This window comes from Symsagittifera roscoffensis, chromosome 1 (assembly GCF_963678635.1).
Source record: "Symsagittifera roscoffensis chromosome 1, txSymRosc1.1, whole genome shotgun sequence".
Taxonomy (NCBI): Eukaryota; Metazoa; Xenacoelomorpha; order Acoela; family Convolutidae; genus Symsagittifera; species Symsagittifera roscoffensis.
Window position 1 is genome coordinate 10,732,237 of NC_087062.1, and position 17,941 is coordinate 10,750,177.

The window sequence follows — 17,941 nt, forward strand, 5'->3', positions numbered from 1 at the left end:
ATTGGCCGTAATTGGTCCATGCTGTCTGGTTGCGGGACTTTGGCTAGAGGAACAATTTTTGAAATCTTGAAAGCCTTCGGGAAAACACCACTTCTGAGTGATAAATTGTAGATGTGTTGAATACTAGGAGCAAAGTTATTGGCATTTTCGCTCAAGACCCACGCTGAAATGCCATCAAATTGAAAATGATGTTAATGGACCACAAATTGAACTGGCTTGGTAGAGACGATTAAAGGCATGTGAAGCTGTGTTTAGACACTAGCCAGTCGTTTTAGAGCCTAGCTTTATTTTCCGTCGGTATGTACTTCCGGGCGAATGTTACAAATAGAAGAACAATTCTGTTCACAGATGTTGATTTGTTCACCACGTTAAATTTCATTGCCTTATGTTATTGTTAAATAAGCTTCTCGAAAATGAATTTGAAAGGAAGGAGGGCCAAAAAAACAAGAACTGTCAAAAAATGTCATGAAGTTGAGAAATTCTTTGAAACATTGTTCATATTGATCATAGTTCCTAACTTTCTGACAAAATGTTTGGCTTGAAGTCTTGTTTGGCTTGTTTGGCTATTTTTACGATTCGGCTTGAAATCCCATCGGTTTGATGTCCGGCTCCCGAAAAAAAAAGAGTAAAAGACTAGGGTCTGTCTTCTTGATAAATCGTTTTTTTTTTACAGAAACTGAACTTGTTTTGTAGTCGAGCTTGTAGACGTCTAGTAGGCTCTTGGTTATCAATATGGCTTGATTCTTCTCAGGAATTTCATAGCAGCGCTCCAGAGCTTCGACCCTTTACTTGACTTAAATTAAGCATTAATAAGCTATTTTAGGCCTGCTCGCTTACTTATTTGCTGGAAATTAGACTAAAAATCAAAACGGGTCTATAAAGTTTGAAAACACAAAGAAATATGCATAAATTTAGTTTCATTTTTCAACCTATTTGTGAAGATCTGGTTCGTTATATTGGAACTTTGCTAATCTGTTTTGCTGTTTTCAGAGGGCATGAGAATACAAAAATTTGTTATTGTATTCGACCGTGCCAATGCTGTCTACCGGCAGGGTGATACAATTACTGGCAAAGTGGTCCTTTCCTTGGAGAAAGCTTTGAAGCTGAAAGGCAATAATTGTTTCGTTCAGTAGTTTCGAATTTAATTGTTTAAGAAATTGAATTGATTTTTGTTTCAGCTTTGAGAATTCAAATAGTCGGTGAAGCTTTAGTTAAATGGGAGTATGGAGTAAAGAAAACCCCAAAACAAAATTCAAATCACGTATTTTCTTCACGAGAGGAATACTTCAATTATAAGCAAACGCTGCATGGAAGAGGTTTGCCCATCTAAAATTTTTCTTTGATTTTTTTTGGAAACAGCCTGAACCAGAAAAAAATGTTGACCATTTTTCGCCGAGACAATTGGTTGGTCGACGAAGCTCTTCAATAGTGTTAAAACTTATTTGTGTGTGGTAGAATCGTTGTAAATAATTTACCAAATGACAATGTAGGTTGGATTTTTGAGGAATAGGAAGAAAAGTTTCACTTTTTTTGCGTGTGCTTGCTCCCCCTTCATTTTGCTGTATATCGAACTCAGGGAGCCTTTGGAAGCATATTATGACATCTCGGTGAAAAATGGAACAAGTGAAATAGTTAATACGATCTAAGCAACGCGATAAGAACACTTTTTTTAAGTCTGGGACTTATAATATTTTTTAGAAGAGGATGACAAGAAGTCGAAGAATGTTGAGCTGGGTCGGGGCCAGTACGATTTCCCGTTCGCCTATACGCTGCCTTCAGATACATCCCTCCCGACATCCCTGGAGGGGCCTTACGGATACGTCAGGTTGGTATTTTCCAGACCCTAGTTATCAGGTTATATTTCAACATTGATAGTTGAAATAAACAATGTTGAAAACAAGACTGCTCGTATATCAGCGCAGAGCCCTGAATGTTCCGACTGCCCTGTAATCGGTATCAAATTGTTCTGGGTAACGAATATATTTTAAAACCATAAATTTTGGACAATATGTCATGAGTGCAATTATTTAATGCGACCGATTAGCTTGCTTCAATTCATTTTGGAACGTTTTTTTTGTGCAAAACATTTTGCCACGCAAAATTCAACCGAATTAGACTTTCGGCATCATAATTAAAATCTTCATAGAGCGCATAAATAAGTTCAGACCATGGCCAAATTGGCAATTTTCAGACCCCAAGAATTTTACAAAAATTGATTGGAGGCGAAATATTTGAACTCAAGGAGTCGATATCTTCATTGGGAAATATAAAATTTTCGTTAAAATTTTTTATTTCGATCGGCAAAAATTGACTAAATAAGAAAACAATCCCAAGCATAAATATTCTGCATTTCTTAGAAAGTCGGAACAATAAGAATGTTACAATCTCTGAAATTTTTGACCAGGACGACTCTTTATTCTACTTTTCGCCTCGAAGAATGAGCGCGTTATTTTCACCCTATCAGTATGGCAGTTAATGCTAATAAAACTGTTGCAGAAATTAGCAAATTTTATTGCAGAAAAACGTTTGATAGTCCAAGCATTCGATTCATTCTGTCAGGTTTGGTTTTCGGCCATTGGTACACATATTTACACATCCGTGCTGCTTGAATGTAGTTTTATCATTACGAAAAGTTACTTTCATGTTTAGATACTTTGCTCGAGCCGTAATCGAACGGCCATTCTCGAAGAATTGTTTCTCAATCAAACCTTTCACAGTTCTCGGAGTTCTTGACTTGAATTTAGACGAAAGTTCTTTGGTGAGCAATCAGATTAGCTTTATGACGTAATTGACAAACTAACTTCGTTGACTTTATGGACATGAGTTTATTACGTTTTGTTCAGGTGCCTGCAAACAGCTCCAAAGTACAGGGATCTAAATCATGTTTCTGTTGCAAAACAGCTAACACAGTCGTCACATTAGGTAAATGTAAATATTAGGAAAAGTTGTGGTCATTGCGGCGAAATACTTCATCATTCCTAATTGTACACTATTTTAGTGTAGATGAAAGTTGCGTTTCAATGAGAAAAAAGCATTTTAATTTTCAACGAAAGCATGAAGAGCTCTGCAATGGAAAAAAAATGGATTTATCCAAGACAAGAGACATGGTATCGCCCTGATGTAAGATAATTGCTTGTGTATGCTCTACGTTCCCTTAAAGTTCCAACCTCGAATGAGTAAAGCTTAAAATGAATTCATTTAAATGGCTTCAACATGGCTTTGCATGTTCGATTTTAGGTTTAAATAGGACTGGCTACTGTCCAGGTGAGCTGATTAAGGTATCGGCAAACTGTGAGAACAACACTAGCAAGAAGATACTGAGATCATCTGCGGATCTCCTGCAGGTGAGATGAAATCTTAAATAGAATCTAGCAGCTTGTTGAACTGAATTTAACTGTCAAATAATGGTCTGAACGATGTTACTCGCGATTTAAAAGATTTCAAGCAAAATTGTATGATGTATATTAAATTGAGTGAACTTCGAATAAAAACAAGACTGCTTGTATCAGGGCGAAGCCCTGAATGTTCCGACTGCCTTTTAAGGTTTATGGAGCAGTAAAAACATATAAAAGTTAAATGATATAAAACAAAATGAAATTTTTTTCTAAAATTTGAAATTTTTAATGAAAATCATCACCCCACACGCCATTTAAAGTACAAAAGGAGAGATTTCGCTCCGATTAACAAATCAATTATGGCAAATAGTCTTCCTTCAACCAATTTGGAACGATTTCTAAATCTCCGGGTTAAATCTCCGCTCAGGCGTTAATAGCGCGAAAAAAATCGCGCGTTAATTGTCCCAAATTGGCCAAAATGGCAATCTGTAAACCCCCATAACTTTACAAAAAGTGATCACAGGTAAAATATCTTTTCAAATTTGAGCTCAGGACAACAATACTTTTCGAATGATATAAAAAATTTTCCGTCAAAAATGGCTAGTTAAAAAGTCGAAATTTGTTTGAAGAAAAAAAAACCCACCCGAGCACAACTATTCCGTTACTTTCGTCGGAACAATAATAGAGAAATGATTAAACTAAAATTCACAGAATTGAAAATATAACATTTAACTTCTTTGGAAATGCCAAATAATTTGGCTTAAATCCAACTGTTTGTACTGTAACTGTACTATCTTTTTGGAACTTCAGTTAAATCAATTTTTATAAAAATGTTTTGTAATCGGGAACTAAACTTTTTTCCCCGTAAACAACTTTCTTATCTGAAGTTGAGGCTCTTTTTCCTTTCCCCGTTCTCGCACGAGCATCAATTTATGATGTAACAAGAGTTGTTACAAGGTTAAGTGTCAGACCAAATATGTTTGCCGTGGCCTAATTAGTCTGTATGTCAATTTTCATAGCAATCGCTTGCAAAAATTTTCAGGTGGGGGAAAAGAAACAACAGCCGAAATTGAAGTTACTTTATTAGTGAACCTTAGCAAGTTCAAAACCGCTCGTTCAAAAAAATTAAAGACTTATTTAATGCTCTTTGTTGTGTTTCTTGGCGATTTTTTAGAATTTTTTTTCACAATATATATTTTTTCGATTTTGTTATTTCCGTCTTGTTTTTTATTCGCTTGCAATGCTGTGCTTGCTTTGTATCGCAAGTGATGCGAATCTCGCTTCGCCTCTGTTGAAATTAAATTTCTGAAACATTTCAAATGTTGATTCTGTAGATCGTTGACTACACTGGGTCTCAAAAACAGTTGATTGGGACAAAAACGAAGACCAGGCGAACCCTGAAGACAATCCAGAGTGTGCGGGGAGAGGGGTGTGCAAGTCACAGTACCCTCACATGGGACAACACTCCCCTAGCTGTACCCGCTATTCCTCCCAGTAAATTGGAAGGGTGTGAACTAATCAGTATCAGATACCTGCTCAGGGTGAGTATGGTTTCGTTATGTATCTTGAGAAAGCGAAAAAGCAAATATTCGAAAGATATTTTTTGACTTGGTTATTCGCGAACACCTCTAAAGGAGGGATAGAAGGACGTTGTATCCGTGTGTTTCGTTTTTGCGGAAAATTAGGTACCACAAAGAAAAGTTGCGTAGGCTTGTGGTACAAACAACCTTTTCTGTCGTTATTTCAATTACATGCTGAAAACTATCTCTGGTGGATATTCGGTGTATCATGTTAAGCAATCGTAGGGACTGATCAGCACGTTGCTGTTTAGGTTTTATACTAGAAGTAATTAAGACAATTTTTCTTTTTTTTTGAATGGTTCACCTTTGAAACTCCCTTTTCAAATTCATTCGTTTTGTGATTTGTTCAATTTGGACTTTTTGTTAAGTTGAAACTGTTACTTAAAGTTTGATTCCTCTTTAGGTTTCTTTTTGAATCTGATAGCCGGAATTTCGTGCTGACTGAGAAATATGTACATTGATTCGGTATTGTTGTGTTTTAGTTCACTATCTTCTTCAAGAAGAACAAGCGAGTGTGCGTGGAGACGCCTGTGCTGGTAGGCACTGAGCCCCTCAGACTAACTTACCCCTCCTACCACGAGGGAATGCAGCCCCTCTCGCCCCCACCTATTAGTGAGTATACTCTAATTTCCTCGAGGAAATGGTAAGAAGGATTAGTCTTTCTTGCAATACGCGTCATTTACGAGCCCACAGTCAGTAGTTTAATTTTAAGTTTCTTGCCTTAGCAGTAGCATAGATTTCACTTTTTGCTTCGGAAAATTAAGTTTTCTTTTTTTTGCATATAATTTAGACCAGGTAGCGAGAAAACAGTGCCATTATCTAAAATTATTTGAGAGTCGTTCATTTTAACAGCTTATCAGATGTAATTGAACAAAGCAAAATTTCCATGTTTGCACCGCTAGGAAATGTATCGTTCTCGTGGAGGCATCGACCCTTTACCAGACCGATTTTTTACATGAAAAGTTAATACATGAACCTTTTACCAGACTCGACAAACAAATTTGATTGACAGATGTAATGACGCCGTTTAGTCTGGTTAAAGGCAATGATTTCACGGTTTCTAAGTGAAGTTTTGTTTGTTCTAACCGCTTCCTTTTTGATTTTTCCACTTATTTAAACGTATCTTAATTGAATTATTGCATTGTGGTCTGTTAAAATGTCGGTCTGTAAAAAGACAGCCCCGTTCTTGTGGTATAGTCATTCCAATGTAAATAGCTTTCAATAAAACATGAAATTTTTAGCTCAATTCAATCGGTTGCTGTTGATATGTTGCGAAATCGTATTTGCTCAAGCAAACGCTTGGGTTATATTACGAGTTCGCTTTTTTCGCCAGCCAAATTTGCTAATTTTTGAATTAAATTTTGGGGTCTAGGACAACAAGCCGACAGGACTTCAAGTCGAAATTTAAACACTACAAGCACCTTAAAACGCTAAATTTTCATCACTAAAATATTTATTTTGAAAAAATTGGGCAAGTTTAGCTCATCATAAGCGTTCTTCATAACAGTGCACTACTTAGGAGTGGCATCAGAGAGTTAGGTCAGCCGGATTTTGAAATGCATAAATTATACATATAAAAAACCCCATCAACAATGTTTAAATTTTTAATATTCCTTAACATCAATTAGAGGCTTAAAAATTATGAAAATCCAATAACTTGTATTGAAAGTTCATGTATTGAGAAATGTTTCAAAAGTTTTCAACTTTATCACAATTCATAACTTGTTGACAAAATGTTCGGCTTGAAGTCCCTAATTATACGATTCGGCTTGAAATCCTGTCGTCTTGATGTCCGGCAACCTCAGTATACGGGTCTACGACAACAAGCTGACGGCAATTTTAGTCCATAATGAGCGTTATTCATAACAATGCTCCCCTTAAGAATGGCATCCAAAAATTACATCAGTCGGATTTTGAAATGAATAAATATGATAAAGCGCCTTCAACAATGCTTTGATTTTTAACTGTTAGCCTAAACATTTCATTTTAACATATAATGAAATAATTATTCAAACCAGTCTTTAAATCAACTATATCATATTTTATGATTTTTGAGAGAATTTTTGGCTTGAAGTCCTTTGTTTTAGGATTCGGCTTGAAGTCCCGTGGGCTTGATGTCCGGCACCCAAAGCATATGTATAATCTCTAGCGCTAAATACAATCGCTGTTTGAAATATTAATTTTGTCTACTGAAATTTGTTTCCAGTCAGTCAGTCAACAGATATTGTTGCCCTGAGCTTAAATTAAAAAGCAAAAGGGGTTTGAAAATTACCAATTTGACTAATTTGAGAGTATAATCGGTCTAAGTTTACGCTAGCGAGCAGCTGGTGTTTTAATACGAATCTTCTTTCTTCCCTAACGCGCCAATAAAAGTGTTCACTTGTGCGCCTTTTTGGTAAAATCTTGATCTGTAGCATTCGAAAATTCGTAGCATCTGTTTTCGGCTTTATTTGTGGCCAGTGTTTGCGATAGAAAAAGAGTCCGTGGCTGAGTGGTTAGTGCGTGAGACACATAATTTCTAGGCTGTCGTAGGTTCGAGTCCGAGGCGTCGCCGAAGATTAAAAACTGATTCGATGCTTATTTTACATTTCTCATTGCACTTTTTAGAACTCTAGTGCTACTTTTTGTATTGTTCTCGCTTGTGTTTGCGAAGCGCAGCTTCGCCTCAGTAAAAATATGATGCGGCGATGAGGAGCCGATAATGCTGCTTGTGTTACCAGTGCCCTGGGAAGATTTAGAGGTCATTCGATCTAACCAAGAATTGGGTAAATTCATTTTTGTGCTGGTGCGTAAACCCGTTGAAGGGATTCTTGCTATGGCGTCAAAAATTGTCAATGCTGTCTTGAGCACGCATTATTGATTAACATTTATACGTTCGAAGGGAGCAAGGAATTTTTTGCTTCGATGTCTTTATTTCAATGCTTTTGTTGTTTTAGGCAGAAGTGGCACGGGTAATTGGTTATGTCTAATAAAATCGAACCATCGTTTGTTTCAGAATAAGTTAACCAGGACTGGTTTCAAACTCTCTGCCGAATCAATAACCATAATTGTTGCTTTAGAAATAAGTGGGCGGGCTTATCTAATTCTTTTCTATTTGTTTGATACAGGTATCGAGTTCTGAATAATCTTGTTGAACATTTCCCAGAAGTATTAATTGTTGCAAAAAAAATTGGACTTTCATTTATGTTGCAAAAAAATATCCTAGATTTCATCAATTGCTGTGAGAAAATACAAATAGGATTATGCTGAAATCAAGTAAATTTTGTTCAGGGTTGAGTGCTGATTCCGAACCCTCTGCTCCAACTGCAGCCGATTTGGATCTCTACGACTGTCGTGAGTAATATTCACCAAATTTTCGGGAGCTACCTGTACTAATTACTTTTCCTGCAAAATTTCGAAAGAAGTTTGAGTCTTTAAATGAATGTAGTGCTAAGTCTATGCGAATACATCTGCGTATACCTTGGAATCTTTTAAGGAAAATCAAGTTCCTAGAAAATCTTCCAACATTTCAGAAGTCTCGTTTAAGTCAATATGACGACCGATTTTTTGCCGGTATGTTTGCTCAATCAGTAATCGCAACGTCGGTAGTAGTATAAAGTCTTGGTGATCTAAAGTTGCAGATCTTCGATGGTTTTACGTAAGTATCTGTGTTGTAGCTCCTCCTTCCTACGAGGCATGTGTTTATGGAGGAGCGACTCTGACAGAGGATGAGTTCACCATGGGACAGACCACTTTCGTCCCTATGTATCAGGTATACTAGAAAACACATTTCACCATCTCGCTGAAATTTCATTCTGGCTTCAAAAGGATTAAGTGTAATGGGCAATGGCCATTTAATTACTTTGAAGAATCTACTTTGCCTCCTTGTTGCGACCATGAAGTTATTGATGGATGCTCCGCGGGATTACACTTGTGACCGTAGTGAAATATTATAACTCTTTTTTTTTCCAACCTAACTAGCAAAAAAGTGCCTGCTGTATGGTGCTATTTGAAATGGTCCTAATTAACAAAAAGTGAAATTCGTATTTTTAAGAGTCGATGAACGTACTTCAGACTCTTACGTAGGTCGTGGTGGTGTTCTTTTTTCGTTTTTTTTTTCTGGAAAAGTCGTAATATTTCAAGTCTCAAATTTATTTTTTTCCCGATTTACTTGTGATTTTTTTCAAATATCAGTTCTTTTCTTTTGTTAAATGCAAAGAAAAATTACACCATCGAAAAACAAAACTGAAAAGGTCTTAAAAATCTGATTGACTTCTAATTTCGAAAATGGAATTTAATCATCAGTTTTCTGAGAGAAATATAATTTGTACCTATTGATCCAGTTTTCTCAAATTGGTTAATTTCTATCAAAAAATCACCAGTCATAAATTGTTCGTTAATTTCAAAGAGCTTAAAGTGCATCTATTTTTTCTTTTGAAATTTGATAGTTAAGTAACATTTTTTCAAAAAAACAAGCCAATATAAATTTTTTTTCAGTTTACTTGCGTTCCTTGACTCTTTTCCAACTCTGTTGGCTATATTTTAATCTGAAATTTTGGCTGCAGTCGATAGAACAGTGGGCTATGTGAAGCTCTCCTGCATAAGCGGGTCATTTTTTACGATTAATGAACGTAAGAAAACTCTTATATAGCTCTTTCTGATTTTTTTTGTTTTTTTTTTCAGGAAGTTAGATTTTGATTTTTCGCGGTTTGACTTGTGACTTTTTTTAAGTTCAGTGGACTTCCATTGTTACAAAAACAGCAAACTCCACTATCGAACTGCAAAAAGGTCACGAAAAATGTGATCGAGTTCTAATTTCGAAATTAATTATCAGATTTCCCAGCGAAATAAAAGTTTTGCCTCCAGTTTTCTCAAATTGGGTTAGTTTTAACAAAAAAAGTGTCCATCATAAATTGTTCTACAAATTTAAAGAGCTTTAAGGCCATCTATTTTTTTTCTGCGAAATTCAAAAGTTGAAGGCTCTTGAAAAAACAAGTCAGTTTTTTTTGAGTTTCCTTGCGTTCATTACTCCTTTCCAACTGTTAGTCGGCTATGTTTTCCACTAGAAGTATTGGTCCTCAGAAAAGTTGAATATGTGATTTTTGACCGCTTTTTGGAAACTTCGATAACTGCTGTTTCAAATCTGAGATTTTTGGTACAATCAATTGAACAGGTTATTTGAAGCTCCCCTATCAAATCGGCTACGCCCAAGTTTTCTCACACAAGTTATGGACTTAGGAAAAGTCAAATTAACAGTTTTGACTATTTTATGACTTGTCTCGAAAACTAGCATCTCAAAGCTGAAACTTTGGGTTCAATCAAAAGAATGGGTTGAGAAAAGCTCACCTGTATAAGCGGCGACGTCCCTGAGGGGTTGAAAAAAGCTCACCTGTATAAACGGTGACGTCCCTGAGAAAATTCAATGTTTTAATTTCTTGTCCGTTTTTTGAAAATTTTAGATTCTTCTTGAAAACTACTTAGCCGAATATGATATCAATGGTTTAATCGAGGCAACATGTTGTGGGAAGCCTCCGTGCATGAGCGGTCACGCCCTAAAATTTATATGAAAAATGTTCTGACATTGAAAAAATTCCAAATTATTCAAAATTTTCTTTTTTATTAGAGAAAAACAAGATTTTGGGTGAAGCCCAATTTTTGATTTTATTTGATAATTTCATCCCGCAACAGTACAACAAATTCAAAAATTATCGAACAGGTACCTCTAGCTCTAGCTGGCCCCTAGTTTATTTGCGTTCATTGACTCTTTTCCAAATGTCTGTTGGCTATGTTTTAACTTGAAAAATTTTCAAAAAAATTTTGGGCCTGAAAAATATTTCGAGAAAAATAGTTTTTTTTCGAAACTTTTTGGAATTGTTTTGGAAAATAATTCTGATTTCGTTATTGTTATTCATTTTGCAAAGAAAACTGTAGTCAACGGATAACAGAAGCCTTTTCTAATGTTTTTGACGTTATTTCCCCCTCTTTTCTACGATACAAATAAAAAAGAATGAAATCTCGTTTTTTTCTGTGGTCGGAGCGATCATTGCACAGGAACCGGCTAGTTCAAATTAGACGTGTTTTATAATAAAAGTGTCAATCATAAGAGACGCTTAAAATTTAATTGTTTTAGGAAATTCTAAAACTTTTCAAACTAGAGCAACTGAAAAACTTTATATATTTCGCGCGGAGTTCATTGATACTTTTCAAAAACTGATACCTTTTTTTGAAACATTAAAATCGTGCCGATAAAAAATAATTATAAAACAAATATATAATTTAACAAAGTTGATCTTGTTGTCACAGGTCTACAATACACTGAGAAGTCAGACTAGGTCAACAGCTATGAGCAACAGGACCTCAGCCATTGATCCCATCCCCCAACCAGTATCACCGGCGGCCACAGTCAGCACCACTGCTATTTCCCGACAACAGAGTCAGAGTCACCCAGTCACTGAAGTGTCACTCAACTCCACAGCTGTGGACGTGTCCTATTCTGAGAACAGATTCAACCCCAATGACGAAAGGTGATTATTATTGAATCAGCTTGGTGATTTTCAGATTATATGACAAGCATCGAAACTCCTCTAAAATTGTAGATATTCACAATCTTTAGCCTGAAGTGAATATATATGAAAAAATTGAATTCGGCACATATTAAAAACTTGTGACATTTTGTTGCTTTAAACACAAGCTATCTATATTCTCAATAAGTATGATTATAAACTAAGATCCTTTAGATTCGAATATTTGTTTTCACTGCCTTGTAGCCAACATAATGAATGAATGAAAATTTACAGCGTGTAGTCATATGAGTGAGCATTGACATTCACTTTCACAAATCATGGTATTAACTGGCGGGTAACGATTTGAATCAAAATCGTTTGCACTGAACTCCTGATCTTTCAATTCACATGCATCTATTTAACAAAAATCATTTGAAATTCTCCCCTAAGTTCAACGAATACTATTTTAAAGGCAATAATTTTTTCAACTGTTTAAGGTACATCTACTCAACTCCAAACCCCCACGCTTTAAGAGGAGAAGATTCGAATTCAAATGCGAACCCAAGTAGCACCCCCTCTTCGGCGGCTGTCTCTCCCATAGGGGGCGACAGACCCCCCTTCAGAGCTAGCTCCTCTTCCTCTCACCACCATTCACCCCAGCACGAGGCAGACGACACAGAAGCCAGTCATAGTGTACATGTGAATGGAAGGAGAGGGTCAAGTGACGATAACGACTCCTCGGGTCTCCCAGAGGACGGGATGATTCCGTTGTCTGGTTGGTTTTAATAGGTTTACTTTGAGCTAAGCGAAGCCTGATCGATAAGCGCATAACCCATCCATCATTATTGATTAAAATACCGGAGTAAATTACCGGATAAGTTAGTGACAAGTTTGATGTGACTAGTTTGTTGAAACCAATTATGTTCAAATACAATCAAAAACAGACCTTTTAAAGCAATTTCGGTTATGATATTTATCTTTTTTTTATTCCGCTTTGACTGATTATTCAGAGGAACCTGACGTGCAAGGTAGTGTTATGTAGTGTAGTTGTACTAAATGTCTCTCTTTCTTAACGCGAATCATTTTCGCTTTCTTGTCATTCTTTTGTGGATGCATCCTTCTCAGTAGCTTTTTAATATTTTTGCTCAGGTGTTGTTCAAGCACGGAGAGTTTGACCATTGATAGTGTAACTGGTGGTGTTTGGCCATTGGTGGAGTTTGACTATTATAACTGTGTACAGGATATAGTTTTGAGGGGTGCGTACAGTAAACCGATGTGTCAGTAAATTACCAGATCAGAAAACCGATTTACGTAATAATTACATCTATTGCGTAATTAAAGATTTATCAAATAAATGTTTCCTGAGCTAGAACAACAATTTTAAAACTACGGCATGCATGGGAAGAGTTATTTTATTTCATTTTTTAAATTCAATTATTGTTTTGTGGAAAAAATCTGTCATTTTGTAAAAATCCAGTTTTTAGCAAATGTGATTACGTAATTGAATCATGAATTTTCGGTTTACTGATCTTGTCCGCCCGTTTTCGCTTTACTGATACATCGTTTACTGACCTACCACCAGTTTTTAGTTGAGCTGAGATTCCTAGAGTAGTAAAAGTTTCATTAAAGCTGTAAAAAATTGTTTCAATTTGGTTTCGGAATCCATTGATATCTATGATTTAACTTTGAAGCCTATTCTCAGCCTTATTCAAGCCAGTAACCAAATTGAATCCAATGTATATTAAGTGACGGAATGAAAGTTGAATTTGAGTTCAGTTGGAAAATTTTAAAGTGTGTTTCAAAAGATATATTCAGATAAGTTTTAATCAATTGACAGGAGCCATGTTTATATAGCGGTTTATAGTAATAGCTTGAAACATTCCTCCATTTATTGATTTAATTGCAAAGAAAGATCTGAAAGTTTATATTTTTATGGGAAATCTAAAAAATGGTGAAACGGTGCTATTTGAAATTGTGCTCTTTAAGAAAATGGAAAAAATCTTCTTTTTCAATTCTTGCATCAACGCTTTCTTTATAATTTTGCAATTGTTAGCTATTTTCTGATTTGTGTTTTCCTATTGTGGCCCTGAAGTTGTCAAATGTTGAATGTGGCAATGATGTTGTGTTTGCTTCCAGATGACGAAAGAGAGCATCCTCCTCCCGCCCCTCTGCACAGTGGAAAGTACCAGAACGACTATGTGGCAGTTGAGAATGAAATATACATGGCATATGGGCAGGTAATGTTTCTGGAGACTTTTGCTGGTTAGAAAGAAAGAAAGAAAGAATCTATTTCTCATTGTTAATGGTAAATATGCATACAACGAGAATTTAAATATGAAGCACCAGAAACAGTGAGGGGACAGTTAACGAACACAATTGGGTTACAGAGCACTGCCCGTTTTATCAAATGAAAGACGAAATTTGAGATCTTCAAAGACAAGGAAAAATATATAATTCTGAAATTTTAAAAGAAAATATTGGGTTAAATATTTTACAACCGCCAACTTCTTTCCAAATGTTCTCATTTTTTTTTCAACTATCATCTCTGTGGTTCCTAGAAAGGGGATTCTTATGTCCTAAAATGACGATAGGACATCATTATTAGGAGAATCATAAAAGTTTAAGTCATACGGTATTGGGTCATATTAAATATGCTCGTGAACAGGTATGCATTTGTGATGAATTGGTTCAATAAAAGAATAGAACCAAGAGTCATCGAGAGTCTAGGCTCTCGATACTGTGAAGTTAACCTTCTAACCTGCCGTATACAGCGATAAAAAACTAAAATAATGCATGGTTTTGATAGGACCAACACCACGAGAGCTCCAGCGAAGCGCCCAACACTCCCTCTGGCGGAGGGAGAGGGGGTAGATTGAGTGAGAGTGGAAGGGGTAGTGTGTTTAAACAGTCGCCGGTATCTCCCAACCCACCGGAACTGCTGCCGAGGAGCACCAGTCAGAGCAGCAGTGGAAGCAAGGTAATTAATTTTTAGAGATACATAATTTGAAACATTGCGAAAATAAAGGTTTCCTAATCAGAAGCGAATTTCGGGTCAGATATGAGAAGTTACTATTGTTTGTATATAGCTTATTAAGAGATGATGAACGTTGTTCTAGAAATTCGAAGAGCTTTAAAGCCATCTATTGTTTTCTTCGAAGTTCGAAAGTTTTTCTAAAAACAAGTCGGTATTTTTTTTATGATTACTTGCGTTCATTGGCTCTTTTCCAACAGCATGTTGGCTATGTTTATATAATTAAGACGCTTGTTCGAAACATAAAGATTGTTTCATACACCAGGGTAGTTACAAAGACAAGTATTGGTTGCGAATTTGATTTTTATTGGAATGGTCGAACTACTCATTTTTCGGATAAAAAAATTGAACTTAACAATTAGAAAATTTCCAATATTTTACAAATGAAAAATAAGGATATCTGGTTGCTGTGCAAGTAGCACAGAATGTTCTGTCCATAGTCCTAAAAATCAAAAAAAAAGTTTTTAAAAAATTAGTGTCGTTTGTTTTCTGCGTAGTGTGATAAAAGCATCTGAACGAAAAGGTAGAACTTGAGCAAAATTGTCATTCATAGTAAAATAGGCAAATTGGTCAACAGTTTTTGTAGATCATTTGTAGAAAAATTATTTTTGTAGAAAAAAAAATATTAAAAATCAAAAAAGTTTCAAAAGATACCAAAAATGGCAAATAACTTTACTCGAGTAAATCTGAATTTTACGGCTTAAATTAAGCATGAATAAGCTATTGTATTTTTCACTGCATAAATCAGCCTGCCCGCTGGCTTTTCTCGCTCGAAAATTGGCGAAAAAGAAAAAGTTTCAAATCGGTTTTTCTCGACACTGGGAAAATGTTTTGGAAATTTTTTAATGTTCGAATCACAACTGAAAGGGATTTAAAACTGGTTTTGCGTAAAAAAACTAAAACACACAAATACAAAGTTCCTCCACATTTTTCAAATGGTCGGAACAATTACTAAAAATAACAATAAATGATCTCATTCAAGGTATATTGAAGGTGAACGTCCCCAATGTGATTCACAAACAACAAATAACCCAGGAGAAGAAAGTCCATGCCGACAATAACTTTTCATCAACCACGACCACTACGACGACACACCACTACTACAGCTCCTCGGACTACCAGCAGAAGGTGATGGGACCTACGGAAGACGGGGCTATCATGCTAGTAGATGCAGATGGAAGTTTGGGAAGTGACTTCAATTCTGACGATCAAGGCATGTACTTGGACGAAGCGAGGGCTTAACGAAATGTGGTTGGCTACCTAAATATCTAATATGATTGGCTCTTTGAAGATTCAATAAAATTTGCTTTCTGAAAATGCAATTTGATTGGTAATCGCAGATTCAATTTGATGGGCTCAAAGTGGAAATCTTGATGAATAGATATATTTATATATAATTGATATCGTCTTCAGTGTAACTGACGGTTTCGTTAATTCGGAAAAAGACGATTCGCGGTTTCAAAAACTTTAGTGACATTGTTATCCTTAGATCAAGAGCTGGGCGGCGTTCGTGTTTTATAATTGTTTAGTTTAGTTCTTAATGAGGAATATTTATGATTTGTTCATTTTCAAGAATATTTATGCCTGTTTCAAACTGAACTTAAAGTTTTGTGGAAATGAAAAATTACCCAGATCCTTAATCTTGAAATGCAAGTTAGGTACTCGTTAGGTGGTCAATGGAATATTTGAAATGTCTATGATTGAATTTGTGCTTAAAGATTCGTCACTGGCGGCACTGCGTACGAACAGATATAAAAACGCATTTTTAAGGCATACATTTGCATAGTTTCCTCGAATGATCTGCAGCTGCAATATTATCGCATGTTTCTCGCTAAAACAAAAAAAAAACGATTTGAACAATGATCTTCCTTCGTTAATTGATAGGGTTAATAAATCTTTTACTTGCTGCAATTCAAGTGTTTCGATGCTCATTCTTTCTGCGAGTACATTACTGCTTTGGGTGATAAACAAAATTCAGATTTAGTTGCTATAAGTAGTCTGATTGCTATATGGTTTGATCATTGCATGTTGTTTTTTTCATCTAAGGGGTGCCAAAAAGTTTTTTTCGACGCTCTTGATTAAGCTTCTATGAGAAACTACCTTTTGATTGTGGCAATTTTTTTTTAGCCTTTTGTAAAAAAAAAAGTTAATCATTTTTTTGCACCCTTAGGTTGAAAATCGCTCGTTAGCTGCTTTATTTAAAGCTTTCCATGAACAGAAACGAGCATTGAGTCATTTCAGAATTGATGAAATCCGTTTTTGATTGGTTTTAATCATCAGATATTAATCTTTACCAGCAATAAAATAAGTTTTTCCCCGAGAACCTACTGTGATCAAATTTGCAAGCTTTTTGCTCAGATTTTTTGTACCTTGATTGAAAATTAGATTAATTTTATGAATTGAATTTTAGCATTATCTACTCATAGATCAACCGACGCAACTAGTTGATGTAAAACTTTCCTCATAGCTTCCATTGTCTGTCGTTTTAACATAAATCTATAATAAATCTACGGAGCTTTCTATTTGATGTAATTTTTGCACTGATTATTTCCATTTTGAATTAATTTAACATTGCTTGCTATTTTATATCCAAATTTGAAGAAAATGTTGATCATGTTTATGACAAAAACCAAATTAAAAGTATTTAGCGTTGAGTGTTTTTTCTTCATAATACGTATCGAAGAAGATAAACTGTAAACCTTTTGTCTTTGTAGCCAGCGCTGAATAGTAGCCTAATGAAATTTTTAATATCTTAAATTATAATTTAGTCGTTTACTAAAAATGTATACCAAGTTGATGTGTGGCATCAAAGCTTTGTATATCTATATGCAGTGGAATCATTTTTACCTGAATACTTTTTTCAGATGTTTTGTTTTTGAGAGTTTGTAGTGAAAAACGATGGGGAGAAATAAACGATGGCGAGAACTAAATAAAAGGAAGCGGGCGCGACAAACCGTAGACGCGTCAACTCAGTTTCCGGAAGGAAGGCTGGATTTCGAATGTCAAGCCGATTTTCCAGAAGATGAAAATGAGATTGATAGGACGAGCAGTGCAATTAAACATCCAGTGCCAACTACGAGTGCAATATCGTGCTTCAAGTGTTTACGATTAGGTGAAATTTTGTTATGATCTAAATATAAAAACAACCAAAATTCCTAGCATGAAAAAAGCACAGACAAAACCACAGCTGCAAATAATTCAGTTGGTAGCGTGTAATTGCAGATAATAGGTTGAGATATCAAGTATCACTAGTCAAAAAATTCTAAAATGCCCAAAACGACCATTTTTAACCTGTGTTTTTTTAAACTGTTGTAGGAGAGCTTGATAAAAAATTGTCGAACATTTGAGTCCGCGCCTGTATTTGCCTTAGAATTGTTTAAATTACTAAGAAAGAGTGAACTTACGACACACAAGCGTAGGCGGAAATAGTGAGACACCAGATGTCCTTTTTTGCGTCTCTAGAAAATACTTTGTATCGCTGCTGCCATTTTGTAGTCTTTTTGGGTCCAGATG

The 17,941-nt window shown here is 35.6% G+C and overlaps 1 protein-coding gene across 4 annotated transcripts; it reads left to right on the forward strand.

The window, feature by feature from the left end:
* Positions 1 to 994: 994 nt before the first annotated feature.
* On the forward strand, positions 995 to 17,082 carry LOC134857235 (arrestin domain-containing protein 3-like). Of its 4 annotated transcripts, none has more exons than XM_063873610.1 (17): positions 995 to 1,110; positions 1,179 to 1,316; positions 1,699 to 1,825; positions 2,650 to 2,758; positions 2,844 to 2,922; positions 3,238 to 3,344; positions 4,670 to 4,876; positions 5,398 to 5,527; positions 7,852 to 7,866; positions 8,186 to 8,248; positions 8,572 to 8,666; positions 11,198 to 11,418; positions 11,895 to 12,172; positions 12,408 to 12,425; positions 13,534 to 13,634; positions 14,204 to 14,374; positions 15,422 to 17,082. In XM_063873610.1, exons 1-17 carry the CDS (start codon positions 996 to 998, stop codon positions 15,668 to 15,670), a joined length of 2,223 nt encoding a protein of 740 aa, XP_063729680.1. In that variant the 5' UTR covers position 995; the 3' UTR covers positions 15,671 to 17,082. The 4 variants fall into 4 exon arrangements, with proteins under 4 accessions (XP_063729680.1, XP_063729683.1, XP_063729682.1 ...); XM_063873613.1 differs by having other exon boundaries at positions 15,411 to 15,521; XM_063873612.1 differs by lacking the exon at positions 12,408 to 12,425.
* The last annotated feature ends 859 nt before the right edge of the window (positions 17,083 to 17,941 follow it).

Bases quoted from the DNA above. Each gene is read 5' to 3' on its own strand.
- LOC134857235 (XM_063873610.1), top strand. From the start codon at position 996: ATGAGAATACAAAAATTTGTTATTGTATTCGACCGTGCCAATGCTGTC. The intron at 4,877-5,397 runs GTGAGTATGGTT...GTTGTGTTTTAG, and splicing joins GTATCAGATACCTGCTCAGG to TTCACTATCTTCTTCAAGAA. The intron at 8,667-11,197 runs GTATACTAGAAA...TTGTTGTCACAG, and splicing joins CTTTCGTCCCTATGTATCAG to GTCTACAATACACTGAGAAG.